Source organism: Ursus maritimus, unplaced genomic scaffold, assembly GCF_017311325.1.
Source record: "Ursus maritimus isolate PB19 unplaced genomic scaffold, ASM1731132v1 scaffold_12, whole genome shotgun sequence".
Lineage (NCBI taxonomy): Eukaryota > Metazoa > Chordata > Mammalia > Carnivora > Ursidae > Ursus > Ursus maritimus.
In genome coordinates this window covers 23,667,118-23,693,887 of record NW_024423564.1, presented here as the reverse complement: position 1 = coordinate 23,693,887, position 26,770 = coordinate 23,667,118, and the positions used below count along the sequence as shown (strand labels likewise).

General features: G+C 36.1%; 1 protein-coding gene across 2 annotated transcripts in view; it reads right to left on the bottom strand.

Moving 5' to 3' along the window:
* Positions 1-26,770, bottom strand: part of DPYD (dihydropyrimidine dehydrogenase) — a 788,358-nt gene that overhangs the window by 378,463 nt on the left and 383,125 nt on the right. For both annotated transcript variants that reach the window (XM_040626997.1, XM_008697678.2), the window contains exon 12: positions 15,833-16,017. In XM_040626997.1, coding sequence (XP_040482931.1) covers positions 15,833-16,017 — 185 coding nt within the window. The remainder of the gene's footprint in view (positions 1-15,832; positions 16,018-26,770) is intronic.

Genomic DNA, 26,770 nt, shown 5'->3' with positions numbered 1-26,770 from the left:
TTTCTAGCTCCTAAAACCCTCAGAATTTCCTGAGTGATGAGAACAATGAAGGTGTCTTTTTTATGGTAATGGATGAAAGCACCTAAGGATGGGGGCTCGTTGTCAGGAGAAAACACCACAGGGTTGGCAGGTTGGAACTTTCTGTCCCATCCTCTTGATCCCGACCTCCTGGGGCTGGAGGTTGAATCAAGATTTAATTAATAGTGATTATGTAATAAAGCCTCCATAAAAAAACAAAAGGACAGGGTTCTGAGAGCCTCCAGGTTGGCATACAGGTGGAGATCGGGGAGAGAGGTGCACCTGGGGAGGGCAGGGAAGCTCTGCACCCTTTCTCCATACTTGCCCTGCACATCTCTTCCACCCAGCGGCTCCTGAATTACATCCTTTTATAATAAACCAGTGAGGTAGTAAGTACAATGTTTCTCTGAGTTCTGCGAGCCACTCTAGCAAATATTAAACCCAAAGAGGCAGTCACAGGAACCTCTGATCTATAGCCAGTTGGTCAGAAGTACAGGTACCAACCTGGACTTAAGATTGGCATCCTGAGTTGGACGGGGTCATTGAAACCTCCAATCTACAGCTCATTGGTAAAAAAAAAAAAAAAAAAAAAAAAAAAAAAAAAAAAAAAAAAAAAAAAAACAGAGGTGGTAACCTGGGCTTGTGACTGGCATGTGAAGTGGCAGGGGAGGGCAGAAGGAGGGACAGTCTGGCATAACTGTGCTTACTTGTGGGATTTGATGCTATTTCAAGGTAGATAGTGTTGGAACTGAGTTAAATTACAGAATATCCAATTTGTGTTCCAAGTATTGCTTTGCAGCAGGGGGATCCCCTACCCCCTCATAACCATACACTGCAATTGTGTCCAGGAACCCAAAATAGTGTGTTTTCAAGTGGCTTCTCCTCAGAAACAGAATGCAGAGTACATGTGGGTTAGGCAGTAGTGGGCTAGGGGCAGGGTACGTTTTCATTTGGTGCCCACGGAGGCTTCTTTAATAAAGTAACATCTGAGCAGATGTGAGAAGGAGGTGAGCAGAGTCATGTATATACCAACAGTTCTGGTATACTCTCTGACTCTGAAATGAATGGTTCAATTTATCAATTGAGCTACTGCAATAACATTGGTTTCTTTTACCTTCTACTAATTATAATATCATTCATTAAGAAAATAGCACATAGACTATTACACAGAGGCCCTAAGTCATAAACCCCAAGGGGTTTGGTGAAAGGATAAACTAGTGAATTAACTTTGAGAAGTGGTTTGTAAGTTAGCTGAGGACCCCACCCCCCACAAAAATAATAAATAACATGTTGACAAATTTTCAAAAGTGTCAATCAGTAAGGTAACAATTGCCATATTCACAGGCCCAGTGGCAAAGGTGGTGACACTGCCGACAAGATGTCAATGACTAGTGTAAGAAAAGCCTGGTGACCAGCACAGGGTGGTGCCTGACAGCAAATCCATGCAGCACAAAGAAGTCAGCATGATCAAGGTGAGAGTGATGAAGGTAAATAAAAGAAGCTGACATTTAAGAAAGGTGACAACAGCAATGTTAAATATTAAGACTTGGAATAAAAAGCTCAAAATTGTAAGTCAACAACCTACCAGGCAATACCTTTTTTTCTGTTAACCTATTACCCTTGTATTTCTGGGAGGACAAGTCGCTGAAATAGGCTAAGGTGGGGATGGGATGCAGGGACAAACTAATACGGTCGCTCAGATATTACTTCTGGACCCGAGACAGGTCAGTCAGACCACTTTGAAACTCATTTGTCCCACCTTTAAAATACCTCTTGTAAAGAATGGTGGCGAGGATCACAGGGGAAAAATCGTAATGCACTGGTATGCTCATTTCTACTCTTCTGTTTCCATGATAACTGTACACCACCGCCTATCTGAGCAGTCTAAGTAGTTATTTGTCATCAATGAGCCGCGTGAATTTGTATGGTCTGCTTTGTGTGCCCCATAATCTAAAAGATTTCCTCAGCACATTCAGTTTTTCAGTCATAGTTATCAAGTGGCTGCCATAGGGTAGGCATTTTATTGGTCAACCAGCTACTATCAGGTAGGCATTGTTCTAGGCACTGAGGATACCAGAGAACGAAACTGACAAAGAATCACCTTGAAGGCTACATTCCCATGGGATGTTGTCTGGCATACAGTGACCATGCAGTGCATGACAAGGGATCCAAAAATGAAGATCATTCTGAGGACCAGTTCATGGATTATCAAAGTCCAGTGCCATTGTTCTCATCCTGTCTCTGGCACAGAGTTCTCTGATGACTGGCAGAGACTTACTTATGTGTTCTGCCTTCCATATGCTCGACTGAAGCTTACCCAAAGGACACGGGGAAGACAGGGCACGATGATTATTGAGAACAGTAGGGCTGAGAATGAAAAAACCTGGGTTCTAGCCCCAGCAGGCCATACTATCAACACCTTGACAAAGGCATTACATTTCTCCCGTTCTTTTCTACAGATGCTATTGCTGTCTTTATCTCTTTGGGGATCTTTAATATTTTAAATCCCTTTCAAATAGTTCTATTATGGTTCTTTTCTTCTGAGTGAATTTTCCTATGAGTTGAGTTGACTCTTTTAAAATCTGTTCCTCACCTATCTGACCCATATGTTAAGTGGTTGAGTCAAATATTTCCAGGGCCATAGCCATCTCAACAAAATTTAGCATACGTTTTCTAATTTGTAAAATGGGGAAAAAAATAGTTACTCTGGCAGGCATAATTTTGAGTATGATGTGAATGTTAAGCCTCTAAAAAGATAATCAACATATAACAGCTATTTGATAAATTAGATTCTTTATTTTTAACATATAATTTGGGTTTCAGGAGCATAAAATACTATAATCTCATATTTTTTATGGATAAAGATAGTGAGGCTCAAGATAACACATCTGAGATTTTAAACATTTTTAAGTCCTTGAGCTGAGAATTCCACCTCTGTGACTACATTGTGCTGTCTCAGAGCCGTAAGTGAGATAACCAAAAGGCAATGTGACATTCCCAAAGGTCCAAAGGCAGAACTAATGAGTAATTAAGTCAGGATTTGAACCCAGGTCTCCTGGCCTTTAGGCTTTCATTATACCACCTGTATCTAGATATTTTCAATTTAATCCTTCACAACTTAGTATAAGACTCAACTTTACTAAATCACTGAATGTAGAGGAACAAAGTTCTGATTAAAATTTTTGCATTTAAATTTCCACCAGCAAGCTAAACATTCTTGGTGCTTCGTTCTACTGTGATATTTTCATGAGTGCCACACAGCCCCGGGCATCAAGGTGTTGATTTGGCATGGAATTCGTGATACCTATAGCCCATTTGGATCAATTGACCTCACAGTGGCTAATTTCTTTCATACTCCCTCAGCACCTACTGAGGTCAGGTTCAGTATGGCATGGATCAGATTTTTCAGTTATTTTTTTAACCATTCTAATCTTGAGTTATCTACCTGAAGTAGCAATCTACTGCTATATTGGTAAGGATATATTCTGCCTTTATGGAGACAATTTCATTTTAAATTACTTTTCAGGTCAAACGCTGCCATTTAATAAAGGTTTGGAACCCTATATAAAGTCAATAAAAGGCATTAAAATCACTTATTAGTCATGGTATTTTCNCACCAACTAGATAGTTTCGTTTTCATAGCTCCATTGGATATAGGCTCATTCCTATTTTTTCCTTGATTTCCTTTTACAACATATAGATGTTATAAAAAGTCAATCCCCGTTCATACACAAAAAGCTACACATTTTTACAAACAGAAATTTTAATAGAAAAAAAGTCAAGCTTCTGATCCTTAATAATTATTTTGAAATATTTATCTAGGGAATTCATAAAAAATTAATATGGCTGAACCATAAAAAAGGCAAACTCTATAGACAGTCTATAGGGCTTATTGTATGCTTATTTATAAACACTTGAAACGGACTTCATTTTTCAATGACTCTAAGCAAATTTAACTTCACCACTTCTCACTGGAGGGGATAAAAATGAGATCACATGCACTTTTGATTCTAGTTCAGTCTAAAGGCACAGTTTACCAATGAGAAATCAGGCTGAAGTCATTTCAATACCGTGATCCTGACCAAGTGGAAAAACTTAGCATGGAAACAGCATTTAGCCATGACATACTTCAATATTATTTTTTGGAGTCTATCACTATCTCAAACTGAATCCATTATGATTTAAAACTGTCTTTTTATTGATATTCATTGTTTTTCAACCTGACAGTGGCCAATGATTCATATCAATCTTCTTTTAACATAGGAATTAAAGAGTTTGCAATATATCTTAAACTGAAGGACACTTTTTCAATAGGTCTCAAGATTTTAATACAGTTGTCATTTGAAAAGTCTTACCTCCTCTCAGTTGGAGAGGGATTTAGAAAAGAAGAAGCCAGCTCTGTCGATAAGATTGTTTTTATCTGAAGCAGTGAAGGATTCAAAAATTAGTATGACATATCGATGATGCCTCTTTTTTTTTTTAAGGCATTTTTATTCTCTAAGTGCAGGAACACTGCAGTTGGTTGTCAATCATTAAACCACAAAATGAAGTCCTTTGCCTGGCAAGGAGATCTGCAACTATACCAATACTGGTAAACTAACCACCAAATTATAGCCTTTTCTCTTGCCTCACCCAGATTTCACAGGGGCTGCACACCCAAATAAATGCCTCTTGGCTACCCATTCATCTAACAGCTGGAAAGATGACACTTGACATTTGGAAACTTTCCTGTGAAGATTGCTGCAAGGCTTTCCCATTAGCTTCCTGGTGAGACTGTAAGGTCGAATAAGCTGCCTCAAAACCTGCAAAGGGTAACGGAAATGCTCTAATATTAAGCCTGTGCAATTTAAATTTCTAATTCTCAAATCATAGTTCTTCAGATATTGTAGAAACCACTGGTATATTTCAGGGCAAAAGAATGCCTTTGAAGATGTGAAATTAACATGATATTCTAAGCAATGATAATGATAACAAGTGTCTTCAAAGTTGGCACTGAAGTTTTTCTAAGCCATGGAGATTTGGACATAGATAAGTTCCTCCAAGTTTGTTTTCTAAAATCCCAGACTGTCATATTTTTAGCAACTGCTCATCTTTGTACAGAGCAGTAATCTTTAATATGAGCCATGGTAGCTATCATTCTTTAGATTTTATTTTCACATAAAAATTATCAGAGATAGCTTTAAAATCCTTACAATCCAACAATGTGGGTTCTTTTTGAAAATCAGTGAGCCTGCTATAAAATAAAAATGTAAATATTCCATTATGAAGAAAATGCTGTGATCTTATAAATCTTTCAAGTATAAACATATGCCTTTGTCCTCTTTAGAAAGATAATTCCTTTAAAAGAGATCCCAAAAAGTTTTAATAACCTGACTGTTCACTAAAGATATTAGAAAGACAAAATCCCTCACATAATCTCCAACCCTAAAAGTGGCAGAAGGTGAAAGATTTCATTTATTGATATGAATGCACATAATTCAATTAACTTTATAGCAATGATCCTTTCTCACTGTGCTCAGTTTTTAATTCCCCATCTTCAAAGTGTCCTTAACAATTTTCTATTCTTGTTTGTTAACTCAGTATTTCTCATGTGAAAGATTGACAAGAATGAATAGGCCTCTAAATGTTCAGTCATATGTCCAAATGTAGATAAAATTAATAATATGATTAAAAGGGAAAAGGAAACATTTTAAAAATATATGCAGAAGGGCACTGAAGAAACAGGAGACATGAATAATGTCACTTTCAATCTCGAATTAATCACCATCTGGGACTGAAATAACTTTTTAGAAGTCAATTTAGTGATGCTGAATTGTACCTCATTAGCAACAATGACAGATAGGGATTCCTATGGGTGTACATCTCACTGCCTCAAATCACAAACCAACACAAGGGCAAGCCTAGCCACCCTAAGCCATTGCATCAACAAATCCACCAAAAGAAGTCTCAGCTCCAAAAAATGGAATACTTAGCTATGATTGAACTCCTCCTTTCTCCTCAAACTAAAATCACAACTACCATCTTTGCTCACTCACTCAATGGTGAGACTATGGCATGAATCTCTCTCTCCTCTAGGTACTGAAATCACAAATTCATTTCACATAGCCTATTGAACTGCCATCAGATGATAATGACTTTCTGTCACTCTTGACCTGGGGCAGATTTGAACTAGTGACCAAGAGGTTAAAGGCTCTGTATCTCATTATCAATCCCCCGAGATACCTAGTTCCCTCAACAACTACGGATTCTTTAGAGCTGCAATCGAACCTAAGGAAAACACACAAAAACCTCAAGTAGGAGAAGAGTAGGTCATCAATGCAAGGAATTTATAATAGTTTTGAAGAACTTTACAAACATCTATTTCAAAACGGACCCATATACAATATACAACTGAGTAGAACCACATTAACTGTTAGAGAACTTCACTATAATGTTCATGAAAATTTCATATACGCTTCACTGTACAGCTGGAAAACACCATAGAAAGAGAAAACTTAAAAGACACCTGTGCTCTGGGATCCTATACAGTTAAGAAAAACATTTTAGGGGGCGCCTGGGTGGCACAGCGGTTAAGCGTCTGCCTTCGGCTCAGGGCGTGATCCCGGTGTTACGGGATCGAGCCCCATGTCAGGCTCCTCCACTATGAGCCTGCTTCTTCCTCTCCCACTCCCCCTGCTTGTGTTCCCTCTCTCGCTGGCTGTCTCTATCTCTGTCAAATAAATAAATAAAAACTCTTAAAAAAAAAAAAAAGAAAGAAAAACATTTTAGACCCGGTGTGATGCCAGAATATTTATGTGTGTCTCTCGTGTATATGTTCAAAGATAATTCCGTCACAAGAATTAGTTTCAAGGGGGATTGACAAGTTGGAAAGAATAACACAGATTCATAAAGAAAATAATCAAAACAGTATCAGGCATCTTAATGTGGATACTTATTATAGGAATAGAGCATGTTTAATAAAGGATAAAGTTTGAGGAAGAAACAAAAAGAATATCCTTTGGGAAGATGCACACAGGCAAACTCACATATATAATAGAACCACTAGAAACCAAAAATGAAAAAAAAAAAATAACGTTTTGTTGTTGCTAAAAGCTGATCTCACGTGGTGGCAGCGAATAAACAGTACTGTGTAACCATTCAACTTCAATTCAGTGACTCCCAAAATCACTTGTAAACACAGCAACAAAACTTATTTTTTAAAAATACGTTTAACGTCCCAATGCCTCCTTTCTTATCCTCTGCAGTTTCTCATAGTGTTTGAATTTCACAGAAAGAATTCTACCTGAAAGAAAAGAGGTCTTCTTTTCATTTCTTGTCCATATTTATATAATTTTTTCCTTTATTTGAATTTCAATCCCTTACCTATTCTTTTCATATTTATCTTTCTACTAATAACCCTTGTCTTTTGTCACTCAATATTGATCTTTATACCACTGAAACTGCTTCTCCTGCAGCAACACCTAAGTTTACTCGATCCCTTCCACTACTAGTAATAAATACTGGGCTGTTTTAATGTTGCATCTAAAAGATAGTAAATTTAAAATAGAACTCTGAATCACAAAATAATGACATGGAGGACTGCTCTAATAATGTAATCAAATCCATAGGTTTTGAGATGATAATTTTCATATTTGGACCGATTTTATTTGACAAGATGTCTCATGTTGGTAAGATCATCTTCTCAGAACGACCATGACTACTTCAGAGAAATCAAGCTTCTTTTCTAGAATTAGAATTTAGAAGCACTTAGCCTGCATTCTATTTACAAGTTTGCTCTAAGTGGAGGATGTAGCCTGGTGAGATAACATATAGGCTTTTTCCTCTACTTTTTTGTGACAAAATGTGTTTATATGTTAATACTAAAACAAAGTAAGTGCCCAATTTTCTAAACAATTGTATTTTGGTAAATTACTGACATTTTTGCCGATTAATAATACCATTTTGTAAATACATTTTGTATTAAGACTTGCCTTTGGTAAAGAAGGATCTTAGGCATCATACGGTTTCCCTTAACAAGTTGGTTGCACCTAACAGACTCACTGGACTAATTTCTTCTCTCCCGTTCTTCTGTGAGACACAAAGGAGGGACAAGGAGTGCTGAATCTCTGCAATGAGGAGGGTACCTGTGTGTCTATGAACTTTCTACTCCCCCACTTCAGTTGTGTGCTTATTGAATCAGTTGTATGTTCCTTACCCGGTTTGTGTTAGTTTTAAATGTAAATTAAAATTATATAAATAGAAGAGCTATATGAATGTGAAAAGAAAGGGGGTTGAGTCTGTGAAAACTAAGTTGAATATTCATTTTTGAAAGCCATGATAAAGGTGAGTTGCTAAAAAAGAAGTTGCTATCAAATTAGATGCAGGTTAAACAAATGAAATGACCGACGGAGCAACCATGCAAAAATCCAGGAATTGCTTTGTGTTTCCTGAAGGTATGGCTCGACTTTAAAAAAACAAAACCAGAAGTTGTAGGCAGTATATTATAAACAAGTTTACACGAGAAACATGATAGAACTCTAACCATAAGATTAAAAAGAACTTGATTCTGCTTTTTTTTTTTTGAAAAACGAAAAGGAGAAAATATCTATGTGTTTTAAAATAAAATGACAGGCTTAACATATGTGTATATCCTTTTTATAATTCCCCATTTTAACTTTTTCAGATTAATCAACTAATTACTGATTTTTTTCTCCTAGACGAAGAGAACTTTTTCATATTCCTCTGTTTTTTAAATGAATGTTCTGGATTTAACCAATTTATTGTTAATAAATTTCTGGATTTACCTATATAATTAAAGTGCCTCATCTTTATCCTCAATTAACAATTAAATTTAGGTCTTTAATTATATTAATTGAGCTAATTATCCCTCTATTTTATTTCCCCAGAAGTTAGGAGATGTGGACTAATCTTAGAACTTTTCTAGTCAGTTAATCATTCTGGTTAAGGTATATTTTTAAACAGAACTAAGTTATACATAAGCTACAGCCTCCAATCACAATCTTCTCCTCTATAGTTTCAACTATAGAGGAACTCTCAGGCACACTCCTAATGCATTATTTTATTTTTAAATTTTAACACATACTGTAGGGGAAGACGTCTAGGGCTGCAGATGATTAGCAAGAGCAAGAATTCAGAGTTGAAAAGTATCAGAAAAGTAGTTCAATCCAGGGGAAAATATATATGTTCAATGGCTTCATTACTAAGACGATACTTAAACTAGAATAGGTTTCTTTATCTATTGAGACTTTATTTTTAAAAGCTACAAAATAAAGATAATGATACTCATGGGGGTGCCTGGGTGGCTCAGTCAGTTAAACCTGCAATTCTTGATTTCAGCTTAGGTCATTATCTCAGGGTTGAGATCCAGCCCCACACTAGGCTCCAAGCTCAAGTCTGCTTGAGATTCATTCTCTCTCTCTCTCTCTCTCTCCCCCCCTTTCTGCCCCCCTCCACTCGCACTCTCTCTCCCTCTCTCTCTTTCTCACCCTCTTAAATAAATAAATAAAACCTTTAAAGAAATAAAAATATAAAGATAATGATACCCATTGTAACCAAAACATACACAATGTATATTAGAGGCTAAACAAATCGTAGCTATTATTACAATGACAGTAAATAGAACAGGTATGTTCCAAGGAGGGTGAAATTCAGGGAGCACTTCTTTCATGAGTCTTCTCCAATAATTCTAGTCAACACTGATCTCTGCTCTTAGACTACTGTAGTATTTATTGGTTGTAGTAAAATTAGTTGTCGATTTTATTATGTGTCTATTCTCTATTTCACATGGGTAATCCTTGCATTCACACATTGCTAAAAGCACCTTTTGAAGGAAGGTTGATGGGTTCATGTGGTTAATTTCTTTTTTTCCTAGTACAGAACTTTTTATCTATCTGTCCACATACATGTACACATGCATATAGACACATACACACAGACACACACATGCACACTGGCTAAATAAATATATCCACTGGAAAGATGCAAGTGAAAGTGCAATAAATTTTAAAATCAATAGAATTTTTTTTGTTGTTTAGCTACAGTCATTCTTGCAGTTACATACTCTTTCTTAGAGTACACTGTCAAAATTATTTTAGATATTCAGTAATTCTTATTCAAGCAGAAGAAAAAAATTCAAATATGCCTCGACTCCTACTAACATCATAGTATTATAAACAACAAAGGTGAAGTCATATTGGATCATCTATTAGCACAACTAAAGACAAATAAGTTTAATATCATAAAATAAAGACTTTTAGGGGAGCCTGGGTGGCTCAGTCGGTTAGGCATCTGCCTTCAGCTCAGGTCATGATCTCAGGGTCTTGGGATCCAGCTCAGCCGTCTGGCTCCCTGCTCAGTGGGAGGCCTGCTTCTCCCTCTCCCCTGCCCACCCCCATGCTCTCTTTCACTCTCTCTCAAATAAATAAGAAAATCTTTTTAAAAATATGAAATAAAATAAAGACTTTTAAAGAGGGAAATGTTGACAAATTGGAAAATGTTTCTCTCTATATTAATACAAGATCTGACACAACCACTTCTTTATGCAAATAACTCTTACCACATTTCTGCCTCATTATTTACCCCAAATTAAAATCCTAAACTGGGTATTCTTATCATGTCCTAACCCCAGTATAATCACAGATCTTTTCTCCCATTTTTCCTACATACTCTCTATGTTCAGGGCCTCCACTAACCCAGAACGCCTTTTGGTGAAATTGAAGGAAGCCACCGCACAGGTCTAAGTCTTACAGCGCAAGCAGAAAGCACCTTTGTGACAATTCAAGGAAAGCACTCCTTCCTCTGAATAGAAGCAGCACAACAAAGATACCTCTGTTAGGTGAGTGGAGTTTGGTCAGGATTTCAGCCCCCTAGTACCCTCATCTGGGATTCCCCTGGGTGGTGAGCAAGCTCTACAGTGTCAGCCAGCAGTCCCCTTTAAGTCCCACTAATTCAAATCACTCAGTTTTTCTTATCCTCGTTCTTTATTTGTATCTTGATTTTTATGAAGCCTTTGCTGACTCCACATCCTGATACCCACATCTAAATAGAAACAATCATTATCTCTTCCATGCTACCCTGTGCCTTTACATTTTTTATTACTGTTTATTATATTATATCAGATGCATGTTTACACCACTGTCTTTCCTACCAGACTGTAGTATTTATTGGTTGTAGTAATGGCAAGTTATTAATGGCAAGTTTCATGTTTTAATTCACATTTATAAACCTAGAAATTAGTACTATCCAAGGATGAAACCACTATTTTTAAAAAAAATTGTTTATTGAATGAATGAATCCATGCTGAATGACTACACGGATAGACAGGTGGATGTATATGGATGAATAAATAAATGGCTAAATAAATTGCTTTCATAATTACCAGAAATAGTCTCTTTTAATCTTTGTCTGTTAAAATCCTATACTATGCTTTCTATTCAAAATCTCATGTTTTTATAATTGTTCTCTAAAACCATTTTAAAACTCTAATTATTATTGCTCATTTATTAATAAATAGTTTATTTGCCCCTGAAAAGACCACATCCTGGAGTGATGAAGTAACTTGCCTCAGGTCACACAGTTCGAAAGTATTGGAACTGGGTTTGAAATCAGGTCTTTTTAATTCAGAGCGCAAATTTCTAACTGCTGTATTTTACTTCTCCTCATTTATTCACTTTGGTACTCTCCCAAAGTCAAGTGTCTTGGGCCCAACAGCTGGTACTCAATAAATGGTAACTGATCAAATTAACTAATGAAATAAGTGAAGCTCTCTTCAGACAACTATGGGAATGACTGAAACCCCAACAGGGATATCTTTAAATAATCACATGTGTCTGAAAAAGCATATTGCAAATAAATTCAAAATATCCAATTGCAATGATTGCATGCATGAATTAATACTATAATGTGTGTATTAAATCATTTTTAAAATACACTATCTAGTGTTCCATTTCCCCCCAAACTAATGTAAAACATAAGATAAGCAGTGATAAACCTTCATTCATGAATACACTTCAGGCATTATGAAATTTTTCTTAACGGATGTTGCATTTGAAGGAAACATTATTTATTTACAATGTTAATGAACTTATATAACAAACTCATTAGTTTTCTTAACTCCTCTTTAAATTTCTTTAAAATGAATTATCTCATTCTATGTATTTTTCCTATTTAATAGATGACTACTGTATTTATTTTGAGGACGTAACAAATAAGCATGGCCACTGGCCTGTGCAGAGACAGTGCAGGTAGGCAGGCTTCAGTCAGGGAAAGAGGCTGCTACTGAGCACACAGGAGGACCATGTGCCTGCAAGAGGAGGAGGAAACAAGACCTGAAGGAGGAGTAGGATCGAGACAAGATGAAATGAGGGGAGTAGGGGAAAGGCCCAGATTCAGGAGAACTCTTGGCGTGCTAGGGGAAATTCAAGTTAGCGTCACGAGCTAAGGAGATTAGGCTTTATCTTGAGTGCAAAGAGGAGCCTCTGAAGGGTTTTAAATGAAGAAATGAGGATCCAACTTGTACTCCAGAAAGATGACTCTGGCTGCAGGACAGGCTCACTGGATTTGACAAGGGAAGAAGTGGAGGCAATTTTAAGAGGCGATAGAGGCCAGAACTAAGTTAATGACAGAGCGGAGAGAGAAAAATATCACTTTGTCTATATGTTCCTTTTTAGTTTTATCACTGCTTAGCACTTTGCAACCAACAGGCAGGAAGGCGGAAGTGTTGATTTTACTTGACAGATTTTACCTGCTTTCCATTTCTACTCCATTTTTAAAATGCAATTCAACACTTTGTTTGACAAGTCTAAAGCCTTCAGCCAAAACCAAAACTCTTACTGGTCAGGAATTTTTTATTTTATATTTCAAATACTATCATTCTTAGCAATAGGTATTTTTAAAGCACATGCACTTTTCTTTTTCATCATATGTAAAATTCTGTTTCTGGGCGTCTGGGTGGCTCAGTCGGTTAAGGGTCTGCCTCCGGCTCAGGTAATGATCCTGGGATCAAGCCCCGCATCGGACTCTCTGCTCAGCGGGGAGTCTGCATCTCCCTCTCCCTCTGCCTGCTGCTCTCCCTACTTGTGCTTTCTCTCTCTCTTTCTCTGTTAAATAAATAAATAAATAAATAAATAAATAAATCTTTTTTTAAAAAGTCTGTTTCTTTCCTTTTATGAATAAGTGGAAGCTAAATAAAATGCTCATTTTTTTCAGTACACATGTATTAGATTCAGGGAAGTAAAAAGATAAAAGTAAAGTCAAAAGAAAAACACCCTTAGGAATCCTTTAGAATGATAATTGTGAAGTATGACCAAACCACAATCATCACAAATATAGTAAATATTCTCTGTGTACTTTAATCTAAAAGCTATAAATGGATTTAAATCTTTGGAAAAAAATTAACACATCCATTTTTCCACTGTCCGTCACTCAATTTTACCTTTCAAATCCGTTTAGTATCTCTGCCTTCCCACCATTTTCATTCCTGCAAACTAAATTAATGCATTCACTAGGTTTCATCTGGCCTAGCACAAGAGGCTTTTCTCTTATCTTCTGATTCTACTCTCATTTTTTCAAGAAGTTAACAGACTTTCTGGTCAGTGAGATGTCTGGTCAACCAAAAATTGTATTTGGCACAAAAAACAAGAAAATTAAAGTAAGTGTATGAAAGAGTCTTTACAGGGATAGAATTGACCAGATAAATATGAGAGAGAGAGAGAGAGAGAGAGAGAGAGATGAGGAAAATAAAATTTAAATAGTTCATAAGTAAAGATGTGTACAAAAGTGTTATTTTATAATGAGAAAAAATATGTGTGTGTAAACACACTAGTGTATATCTTTCAAGCATACCCTCTTAAGAAGTAGCTTATTCTGAGATTGTATTGTTTCCTACTTTTCTCACAAACTTTCTTATTATTTCTTGTATATATAATATAGTAAATGTTTTAATTTCATGTGTTTGAACGCTTGCTTTAATGCCATTACTCAGTAAAAGAAGAAGCTGTAAGGCCTATTTTGGTTTCAAAATTGATTTTGAAAACTGTAGTAGTCTGAGTAATCTGTAAATCAGTAATCTAGAAGTCTGAGGAACACCGATTTAGAGGCTTTGAAGCGTTAGAAACATTAATGTCAGAAACGTCAGAAACACTAAATACTGGAGGTGGAACAGGTTTAGAAGAGTATGTTTAGTTTAATAGCAATGAATTAGAAGTGTAGGCAACCAAGTGATGTCCAGTGAATCTGAAATATACAGTAGGCACACGAGTGAAGATTATCAGCAGACAGCTATATCATGGAATTACACAGATGGAAATACAGATGAGGGAGTTATACGGAGGTGCAACTGGGACCATGGAGAGTGCTGTGACAAGAAGAGTAAAATTAGGAAATAGAAATATAGGGTGATAAGTTTTGCAACAGAAAGAGCAAAAGGAGCCAAATCAGGAGTCCATCCTGGGCAGCTGAAGCGCTATTCTGTGTATTTCGGAGACTATGGAGACTCTCCAAAGTACAGGTGCTGCAGAGACTGGAGCTGGAGGTACTCCCAACTTTGCTCCTTTGGGTTCCCAGGTTTCTGCCTGTTAAACTTGCATTCCTTTCCCCTTTTCTTCCTAGCCTTGTCCCTTTTGACTTATGAGTGATTTGGACAGCATTCTTATTTTAGATTTGTCATCTCCACAAAACACTGTTTCCTAAATCACACTTTTGTCTCTATGCATGACCTATAGGCTGGTTACACCCATTCTTAGGGCCCTGGGATACCACACTACGGCCTAGACCACAACATCCCAGGCCCCACTACTCAGAGATGCCGCGCTGAGGTGGGATTAGGTCAGTGAATTGAACATAAAGAATATGATATAATCAATACCAACTCTAGGCTGTCCCTGGTAGGTAAGAAGTCCTGCATAGGTTACAGAAAAAAATAGGAGGGTGACCATAAAGACTAAATGATCATGGCAAAGAGGAAGAAAACTATCCAAGGAGACATTAAAGACAAAGTAAATTTTGTTAGCATGTGAGAGACAAACAAAAGAAACTGAAAGAGAGGCAGACAGCATGTTATGAATAGAGAGTCTTTCTCAAAATAGGAAAGAAAGAAGAATTTTATTAATAAGAGCAAACTTTTCCAGAAACATTTTATAGAAAGGAGATCACTGTATCTACACTTAAATTACAGAGCAAGAAGAAAACAAAGCATTTTGTCAAAAAGTGAGACAACTATGATCTAGTAATTATGGCCTTTTTCTTCCCCATGACCACCCAGTTACTGTAAGAGTATGTCCAACTTTATGTTTTATCATTTTTACATTCTGCATTTGTTTCATAAAACTAAAGAGTGAAAAAATTACAATTGAAATTTATAAAACATTTGTTTTCTTTTCAGTTAGGTGCATATAATTTGGGAAATGGATAGGAACTCATCTGATTCAAATGGACAGACAACATAGTTTTCTGGACTGTGTAAGATCATTAGGAATACAGCTCTTATCTACTTCCATATTGTGTACCATCCAGACTTGATAAATTTATTATCTATGTCTTTAAGCCATTGATAAATATTTTGAACACAGCAGAACTAATAACTTCATGGCATTTCCCTGTAGAAATGCACACTGAATTTTCAATCAACTAAACAGTTGTCCTATCAGTCCATGTTAAAAAAAAAAAAGTTTAACTAAGTAAATATATGTATGTGACAGATGTCATATATAGTTATTATATACCATATATAAATGTTTACATGAATGAGTAGCAAAAATAAATGAAGAAGTATATATCCATTGGAAAAAATTAGCTAAAAGTGATGGCAAATGCCTACCTGTATATATTTGTGAATGTACCAAGAAGCTTGCTTTCCATCATTCACTGATTCCACTGTAGTGTTAGCCACACCAACAATATCACCACCTGCAAACACCCATGGTTCACTGGTTTGCATAGTTTCTGGATCTACTTCTGGGAGATTCCATCTGTTAAATTTTAGAGGGCTCAACGCTTCTTTTACTGGAAGAAAAAAAAAAAGAAAGACAAGAGGCAATGACTAATCTGTGCATCATGTAACAATAATTCGAAAATTAAGAAAAATTATGACTTAATTATTGTTCTAGGGATTCAAACAACTGTTTTTAATGAACCATAAAAATGGAAAGTTAATGAAATATCTGAGTTAACAATACATACAAAGCATACTGACTTAATCAATTCAAAGTATACCTCACCTGTAGGTTTTAAAGACTCCAGATTTGGGCAGTATGTCAGATGTGGTATTTATGTCTAGGAAGTACAGATCCAGGAAGAAGGGAAGTGCAGCCCTTCAAATATTTTAATGTGTACAAAATCCATTTAAATCCCTTTAAATGAATATAAAATGAATTTTCTAAAATTTTCTTTGTCCATACCATTATTTTCACAAATATGATATTATTCATATGATCCTAAACTTGTTCCTGTGTGTAACAGATATAAATTATATTGTGAATTTGGGTCAATGGCCAGTCTCTTCCTTTCAACAAGAAATTTTATAAATAAAACAACACAAATTCTTCTACATTTTCACCAAATTATTTTCATCTAGTGTTAAGCAATTCAATGGACCCAGAATATAGCTACATTAGCCATCAGTTTCTGTTTATTTTATAAAAATCAACAAATACAAATACTATCATTGGTTCCTTGTGGAAATTGCTTTGTAAAAGAATTTTAAGTTATTTGCCATGTTCCAATGAATCTAAATGTGTCATGGAACAAGGAAGAGTTTGAGTTCCTTTAAGAAAAGTATCTAAAGGAATGTCTTTGAGTAGACACATGATCCTGATAATTGGAAGAAATCAAAGAATGTAAGTTACAGAAAGGGTTCATCAAGAGAAGAAGGGCATAAAGATAGTGGCACCATCTATAATGGAGCAAACTGAGCCAGTGTTTAGGATTAAATATCCTCTCCAGGTATTCATGTCATGAATTTTAAGTACAGCATCTCAGGACAGACTTATGGAGCTATTCTTTATTTTAATTCAAAAGAGAATATAACTACTTAAACTTCAATAGACTGTAAAATTTTGGAACACAAAAGTTAGTTGTTAAACAGATTAATTAGTCGTTTAGAATAAAACAACCAAATGCAAAAAAAAAAAAATTCTGATACTTAAAACTATTTCTTCTAAACAATAATAGAAAAGCAAGACATAAAAATAAGACTTTGTAGTTTTCTACCTGCAGAATATTAGAATTTTAGAGAACTATTAAGGAATTACTGTTGATTATGTGTTCCCCACAGGACTGTAGTTTCCATGAGAATAGCAATGTGTCCATGCCGCTGGCCACCCTACCACAAAGCCTACTACAGTACTTGGAGCAGAGGAGACACTCCCCATTCAATGCATGAATGAATGGATAAATGAGTGAATGAATGAATGAATGAATGAACAGATGGGTTAATGTTATTGTGCTCAGGTTTTTATTTAAAAATCTGATAGTGTTTATATCTCTGATGTGATTTCACCTTTCATCGAGAGTAAAATTAAATATTCATGTAATTATTTTCAATGCAGAATGGCATTTTGAGAAGATTTTTCTAATGTCTTTAAAGGTCACATGAAAAGACACCTTTATCATTTGTTCCCCATCGCATAACAGATCATCACTACCATCTGTTGACAGTTACTTGAGTTGCAAAAAAGTCAACAGTGAGCATGGCTTGTCAATTCAACCTATTAAAATAATAATGGTAACTGCAACCCACCACCATTGAATGGTTTATGTAATGGGAGATAAAGAGAGTAAAAAATAGTTCCCTTGTAAGAAATGACCTTATTTGTCTAAGACTTTGATACGACTCTGTTCTATATAGAGAACTGAAATAAAGATTTTTAAACGAGAAGGAATCTAAAATTATTTTACCAGGAGATCAAAGCCCTTTTATACATTTTCCTCTTTTTTTTTTTTTTTTTTTTTAATAGGAGTATCCTTGAAGGTTAGCACAGATTTCACTCTAAGCTTGAGCAAGGTAGGGATTATGGCTTCGTTATCTTTGATTTCCCATAGCAGCTATTAGAGTCAAAGACATATATACTGTGAAGTTTTTGAAGCTTCAGGGTTTCTCACTTGCATGGTCCTCTTTTAAGGCCCTGTGCCTAAATTTGAATTTTCAATTTTTTTTCTTTTTTCATAAAAGGATCCTCAAATTATATAAGCTTCAGTCCTCACAAAACTTGAATTAACCCTTGAGTACAGTGCATTATACATAACAGGTGCTGACTAAATGCCTGCTGCATTAAAGTGAAGTTCTTAAGTAATATGTGTTATAATTTCCTATGACTTCAGAAAGTAAATAGTATGATTTAATATTAGAGCTCCATCACTAACTTGGTCAATAAGTAGTCAGGAAATGTTACTGTAAGCTTAATAAGTAAATCTTGCATTTCTTAAAATATTCAGCACCAACACCATAAGCCACCCCAGGAGCATTTATTTGTGAATTCAAAAGCACTATTCTATTCACGGGTCTTTCCATGATGTACGCATTGTATGATTTTATGTCCCTAAACATTCATACACACTCATGTTTACTTTTGAAAATACACTCTTTCCTGAATATTTGATTCATTNNNNCCTTGAAGTCTTGGACCTGATTATTAACTGTTTTAATTATTTTATCATTTCTAATATCCAGCTAACCTCACTAATAATCAAAGAACTCTCTCACGCTGTGTTCCAAAAAAGAAAAGGATTTTTCTTTTGTATTGAAAATTATCTCAGCCCCCTTTTAAAAACTATCTACTCAATTTTCCCCTTAATCTTTTCGGAGCTGTTCAAGTTTAGCATGTCCATGGTTTCATTTAAAATATTAAAAAAAAAAAAAGAGGTCAAGCAGTTGGTTATGACGTTATTAATACATTACAGCAAAGCTTACATCAATCAAAATAGAGATCCTTTGTTTCCACTTTAATATCTATATGTTGACTCATCAATATCTACAAAGCATCTTTGGAAAAACAGAACATGGACAATTTATATGAATATAAAAGAAATGCTATACTAGGTAAAAAATGTTTTCTACCAGTGACACTAAGCAGCTAATGCAAGAAGGACTGTTCATTATGACTTGAACATCAAATGTTTGGGATCATTCCCTGTTGGCACAGTGGTCTCCATATTTAAGTATATAATCCATATGCATCCATTTATATATTTGTATATACATAAATTTCAATATTTATAATAAAATCGAGATAAAGGAAGGGGGAGATAATCCACTTATTTATTGAAACTTTGGTTCAGATTATGAATCCAAATAACACCTTTCATGATTTCAATGATTCCTTTGAGATACAGTTATTTCTATTATCTAACTATATTTTGTAAGCTCCAAAGTATTCAATTTAGAACTCAAATCGAGGATTCGGTGAAAAAAATCCACATGTATTTGATGAATAATTTGTCAGAAAGAAGTTCATTTATTTCGCTGCTTCTTATGAAGAAGACTTTCATCCTCCTCATCATTGTAACTATCCTTCTATGAACTCCTCACAGCTCGCTCACAGCTCTGCTGATACATTTAACTCGAAACACAATGAAAATAAATCTCAGAAGCACATCTTCTGTTCTGCCTTTATCTAGCTTGGAAGGAGTGAAAGCATAAGTGGATGAAAAATGTATATTTACATTTGCAAACCAAATAACTGCTTGCCATTTCCTATGAAGTGTTAAATGAATATTAATAGAAGGATTGTATTTTTTCTTCCTTGTTTATAAAATAACGAGAGTGAGCGGAGAGGGATTTTCTGCTACGATATGCGCACTTTTCCCACAGATTTCCATGAGGCTGCATCTCGATGGAGACTGCAGCATATGTCCCAGTAGCTCCACAGTTGAACGGAAAAAGAACTTGAAAAAGAACCCTACAACATGCTTATTCACAGCCTATATTATTCTGCAAATGGGAGAGAAATGTGTTAAGTGAGATGGTGCCTGGAATTTTATGCAGTCTTTAAAAAGAACGAAAACATCCTTAATTCATACCAAACATTCAAGATTTATGTTAATTTTCTGCTTTAATTACTACTATGTTCGAATGAGCTTATTTAAAAAACAAAGACACTCTGAGGTGGCTTTAAAACAAGAAATGGTTTTGAAATAAGAACTTTTAGTCAATTTAATGTTATGCATGAAATGATTTTTTTATATAGACTTAATTGTATTGTGACACACAAGTTCTTCAATAAGCCACAGCTTAAAATTGCAGAAACCGTCCCTCAGGGACACATCACTAGCAGATGCAGATTGCCAAGGTCAATTAAACTGATGTAGCTGTGCTGTCATATACATAGAAGAGAAACCCATGAGCATATGACAAGTATATTTCTCAGTATTTATAAAAAGATGTCAAGAATGTTATATTTTAGTACATAAATATAAATTAATTCTGCATAAACAATAAAACAATACAACAGAAATCATAATGAAGAAGGATTATTAGTATTCTTTGGAGTGTTTGATATGCTATAAAACAATGGGGGGGCTAAAAAATTTCAACATTTATAATAAAATGATATCTTGAAAACATGGATGAATTCATCTATACGCTTGTTGTTCAATTTTGCATAACCTATTAGCCAATAGGACCGAAGCACAATGAAACAAAAAGGAGAGCTGAGGCAATAATCTCAGTTATTCAGAGCTGAAAGCAAAATCTCACCAAGAGCAAATGAATTCTAATTACAGGGCTGGGATATCAGAGTTCTGTTTCAATAAAATAACCTGGGGTAACGAAGGGACAGACCCAGAGAATGCCTTCCACTAACAATATCAGGTCTGGATGGCATGAGTTTTTCTTCACATCTGCCTTCTGCCTAAGTATTTGAATCAATATACAGACACAATGGAACCCACAGTGAAGATTCATCATTGTCCTTCTGTAAACCCCTCAAATGTTAACCTTGATTCTGCACCTTCCCACTCCTACAGGAGCTCAAATATCATCTCCAACTCTCTTTAGAATATTACATTTCTCACATTTCCCCTCTCCTCTCATCTCCTATTTTGAAAAACTTTAGTTTTGTCATGGTTGTCTTTCCTCATTCTAACCTCCTCCTTTACCTAATTTTAGAGTAATTTACACTGACTGTCTACTTTCTTCACCACCCAATTATTCCATCCAGGCTGTCCTCTAATGGAAATATGATCTCCATGGTCCCTAAATTCTGTGACCTCAGTCCTCCTCCCTTCTACCTTCTTGTAGCATCTGATACTTGTATCACATTAATTTTGATCTCCCTCTTTGATTTGCAGAATGCTACTCTATTCAGGCTCTCCTTATCTTTAAACTGTCCTCTTGGGCTCTGGTTCCTCCTCATCTCATCTTCTTCCCAGATCAAGTCAGTTGCCTTTAACTTCATCTCTACAAAAATGACTTCAGTCACAACCTTGAACTCTTTTATTCTGGCACTTTTAGCTACCTGTTAGAGATTCCAGTGTACACGCTGTACTGTCCCTTCCAAATTATCACACCCAAAACCCAGCTTACAAGCTTCTCCTGGGCCTTTCACCATTTCATGATTGATATTAGTAAGCTTGCCCTTTCATGTCTTCTACTCATTGTGACCACCATCCACCATTTATACCTTTTCTCTTCTCCTCAAACTTTTGATGGATGAAGTTCCTTTTTTTCCTGTCCCCCACTGTCAGGAGAAGGCTTTCTCTTGTATTTCATAAAGAACATTGAACCTATTATATGGGAACTTTCTGGTCATCCCTTTGTCCAAACTACAAACTTACTGGATCTGTGTTCACTCTTTCTCTCTTCCTTTTTTTTTTTTTTTTTTTTTTTTTTTTTTTTTAAGAGAGCAGTTCCGGGGAGGAGGGGGCAGAGGGAGAGACAGAATCTTAAGCAGGCTCCACACCCAGCACAGGCACAGAACCCCATACGGGGCTCAATGTGAGGCTGGATCTCACAACCCTGAGATCATGATCTGAACCGAAATCAAGAGGCTGATGCTTAACGACTGAGCCACCCAGGTGCCCTATCTTCCTTCTTATTTATAATAATTAAAGAACTCTCCCTCTTATCAAAGGCCAGTTCCCCTATATGAGCCCTAGGATCTTCTCCTCTTACTTTGTAGCCATTTTGCTCCCTCGATTACATATTCTATTATCAACCACTCCCTCTGAATTGTTTCTCATAAGCATGTACATACATGTATTTTTCATTTTTAAACCTCCCAAAACTTCACTAAAACTCTTTCACTAAGATGATTAATTAGCTCTAGGTTGCCACATCCAGTGACTCTCCTCCGTGATCACCTTGTTTCAGGATCAGGCTGGGGCGAGGTGAGTGAGGCACCCAAAGAATAAAACTTAAGAAGGTCCTCAGGCTCAGGACCTTAGGCTCAAGTGCAGGTAGGCACCTCACTTGTCTCACCCTAATTGTGGCACTGCCTTCCTCCATTTCTCAGCAGCATTTAGCAGATTACAACTTCTCCCTCGTAAATGTCCTTAGCTCAGCTTCAGTGACACCACACCTTCTGATTTTCCACCTACCTCCATGATCACTCTTCAATCTCTACTGCTACTTTTTCCTATTCTCCTTTCTCAAAGGACCTAGACATAAATCTTAAAAATCTTGGCATAATCTTTGACTCCTCTCTCCAATGATCTCAACATCCAGTCAGTTACCATGTTCTAACAATTCATGTAAAGGAAACTCTATTAGTTACTTCTTACATCTCATTTATATCATCCTCACCTAATGAAGAACATTAAAGAAAAGCAATCAACATTTATTGATCCCTCGTATGAGGCAGGTATGATGCTGTATACTTCCATATAATAATCTCATTTAAACCACAAAACAACTCTTTAAGGTAGATATTATCATCTTAAATATAGCCAAGGGGTGGGGGTACCTGGGTGGCTCAGTAGTTAAGCATCTGCCTTCGGCTCAGGGCATGATTCCAGGGTCCTGGGATTAAGCCCCGCATCGGGCTCCCTGCTCTGCTGGAGCCTGCTTCTTCCTCTCCCACTCCCCCTGCTTGTGTTCCCTCTCTCACTGGCTGTCTCTCTCTCTGTCAAATAAATAAATTAAATCTTTAAAATATATATATATATATAGCGCCAAGGGGTGGCAGAGCTGGTATTCGAATCCAGTTATTTCTGACTCTGAGGCTATCCTTGCAATTGACCTTTGGTGTAGGGACAAAAAGAAGCCAGGAAGGGCCAAAAATAGTCTCCTAAAGTTCCACAACTGGGGACTGTGGAAGTAACTAAAATGAAGCAGAGGGGGTTTTAGAGGGACAGCAAAGAATTCTGATCTTGACCATCTTTACAGATAATAGCTTTTAGGTCAACTGTTCCAATGGAAACTTTTCTTTTCCCGTTTTGTTAAATTAACCACAACCACTTTCTGTGAACCTAGTCACTATGTGACTTCATTCTAGTTGCTTTGTCTCCACCACTCCTTGAGTTTAAGGACCATCTCTGAGACAGCTCCTTCCCCAGCACCTAGCACAAAATGGCACACAAGAGGAATTCGATTAATGTTTTTTGGTTGAGAAAATGTAATAGTTGTCCATTCCATTTATTTAGCACTCACATTATCCTGTCTTGATTATTTGTCTTGTAGATCATATTTCTACAATTACAGACAGCTCACTGTAGAGAAGAAATCAAAATATTTTCCTTTTTTAAAAAAGTTTCTTAAAAAAAAAACACTTCTACAGTGACAAACACGCTGAGTAGAGAAGAATATGCACTTGGTTATTTCTTTTGATTGATTTAACTATTCAATTTCCCTACTGCTATGGTTAAATAATGTTCAGTTCACTATGCCTGTACAATTCAGGCAGTGGGAAAGTACAAATTTAATTTTCCTCCCCTCAATGCTTAGAGCAAGCTTAGGCTCCCCAAGTTTAAAAAAAAAAAAAAATAGTGGATGTCAATAATAGCCTGTAGCAACTCCTTTTGTTTTACTTGTATTCCATGGGGAGACTTATTCTCATTTCCTAAACTGACCAACTAATCAATTAGGAATTAAAATTGTCCAAGCACTTCACCTTGATTTGCTTATTTCTCTGCAATAATTCCATCTATTTAAAACCCTAAACTCCTTGAAGATTTGATTTCATTTTATCTGGGAGAGATCTCCACAAGGAGGTCAGTGTCCTTGAAGGAAATATATGGGGATTGTTTTCAAATTCTCTGTTGGATTCCCAAATGCTGTACTTTGATTTGCTTATTTATATTCAATGATACCAGCTACTTAAGACTACAAACTCCTGGAAGGAATAGATCATCCTTTAATCTGATTTGGACCATAATCATCATAATTCTATGCACATTTGGGTGCTTAATACTTCTTGATAATTAGGAGTCAGTGAAAAAAGCAGAAAGGCTACTGAAATATTTTATATATACTTCCCAGTGAAAGAACCTTTTAAAATGCTGAATGATACCATCAAGTGATATAAATAATTAAAGAAAGGGATTAAGAAAAAATGTTTAATAGAAAATCCCCATTTGCTGCATTTAAAGCATAAATAAAAACAAATAGAAAGCCAGTAGTAAATTATACTGCTGGTGAAAACAATATTATTAAAATATAAGTGAATACTGAAAAATATTTTAATTAACAAAATAAATCAAATGGAAAAGATTCCCTAAATAGAGCTTTAAAAGTAAGTCTATGTGTGTTTGACTGCCATGACTAATTATGTATCCATGTAATGTGTGTTCAATTTGGGCTTATTTAAATAGCAGAAATGCTCATTAGCTGCAGTATATCTGTGAAGCTTCAGTAAACAGTTTAATGGTTTTTATGTTTAACCAATTTCATAAGTTCCTGTAATTTTAGCTTTAGCAGCTCATTAATGTTATTTTTTGATATCCATCTTACGACTTTTTTTTCCCTTGTCAATCGGCTGTAGGCATACTTCAATGCGAACTTAAAACATACAGTAGAATATATTTTAAACAATTTTAATACATAAGTAAATGCATAATTCAAAGATACAGTTTCTTTATATAGAGCACGAGTTATAGTACCATGCAGTCAAGAAATATCTTTGGTATCAGTGAAGGTTATTGTGTTCACAATGATAATGACAAACATTTATTGAGAATGCCTCCATGAACATGTGGCTGGTTCTGAGCTACGCAACATATATATGGTCTCTTTGGATCCTCACAGAATAGATGTTATTTTAAATTTACAGTTGAGGAAACAGAGAGTGAGGTAAGTTACCTAAGTCACACTCTCAGGGTTTGAACCTAACGACAAATCAGCTACGGATATACCAACTAGAAAAGCCTGGAGGTCTTTAGGGGCATTTGGAGATAAATATACACCTAGAACTCAGGAGAGAGCTCTGTACCTTGGGATTAGATATAGTCATAAGGATGGATAAAGTTAATCAAAAACATAAATCCAGGTAGGAGTCAACCAGGTATTTTTTAAAGTGGCAGCAAGCACAACCTGAACTAAAGCCAGAGGGGGAGTCATCAGCATTTCGTAAGACTCAAGGTATTTCTGAGCCACACAAGCCAGGAAAAGATACTCTCAAGAAATGTAAAATACAAGAGAAATGTAAGGTAGGTAACTAGATTTGGTGATCTGAAGGTCAATGAGCAGTAAAAAGAAGAAACTGCAGGTAAATGATGAAGGCAAAAGGCAGTTAAAAGAGGTTAAGGATAAAGGATCTGGCAAAGACAGCAAGGCAGTGCACACAGGATGCTCCTTCAGGAGTGTAATCGTGATGGCATAGGAAAACATTAAGTACTAGCTTGCATTCATTCATTCCATGAGCAAATATTTATTGTCTACCATGTATGTATTAAACACTGCTGTAGGCACTATAGCCAACGGTGGTAATAAGGGACCTGTCCTTGTGGGGTATACACTTCAGCTGGCAGAAGATAAGAAATAGAAAATAAACAAGTAAGTGAATTGTATGATAGTGAAGACGGTTATGAAGAGGATTACATGGAAGGGGGTGTTACGTGCTGAGGGGAGTAAGAGGGGGAGAGGTGCTTTAGATCTAGGGAGATGGTGGGTCATGGAGGGTTCTTTAATGAGATGACATCTGAGTTAAAACATGAAAGGTAAAAATAGGCCAGCATGTGAAGACCTCCAGGCAGATCATTGCAGGCAGAGGGAACCATTGCAGAGGCATTAGGGTGAGGTGAGTAGGAGGAAGGGAGGCTTTATGTAGGTGAAAGAAAGGAAGCAAGTTAAGAGGTGAGGAGACCTGAGGGAGAAAGAGGGGCTTCATCAAGGAGGCTCCATAAGCTCTGAGAAGAACTATATTTTAAATAAAGTAGGAAACCACTGGAGGGTTTGGAATAGGAGAATGACATGATATAATTTGTTTATAAGGGCTGATTCTGGTAGGATTATATGGAAGCAAGAGAAAAAGCAAGATGACTGGTTAGGAGGCTATGTTCTTAACGCAAGTGAGAATGTCCAGCATCTGACCATTCCCTTAACAGAAGGAAGATTTGCTAGCCTTCATATGACATTTAACCACTTTCATATGCTTTTGTCTTTACTGTGGATTTTCTGTAGGGACATTTTGAATAAAGCAGTCATTTCATTCTATTCTGGTCCTCCCAACATGGTCACCCCAATATTCATCCATCTATTCATTTATTCATTCATTCATCCATTTATTCAGTGAGTACTTGGGACTGTGCTAGGTGCTTTGGATTAAAATATGAATAAACTACCCTACAGTCCTATTGTTAATATAATTTAGGATATATATAAGAT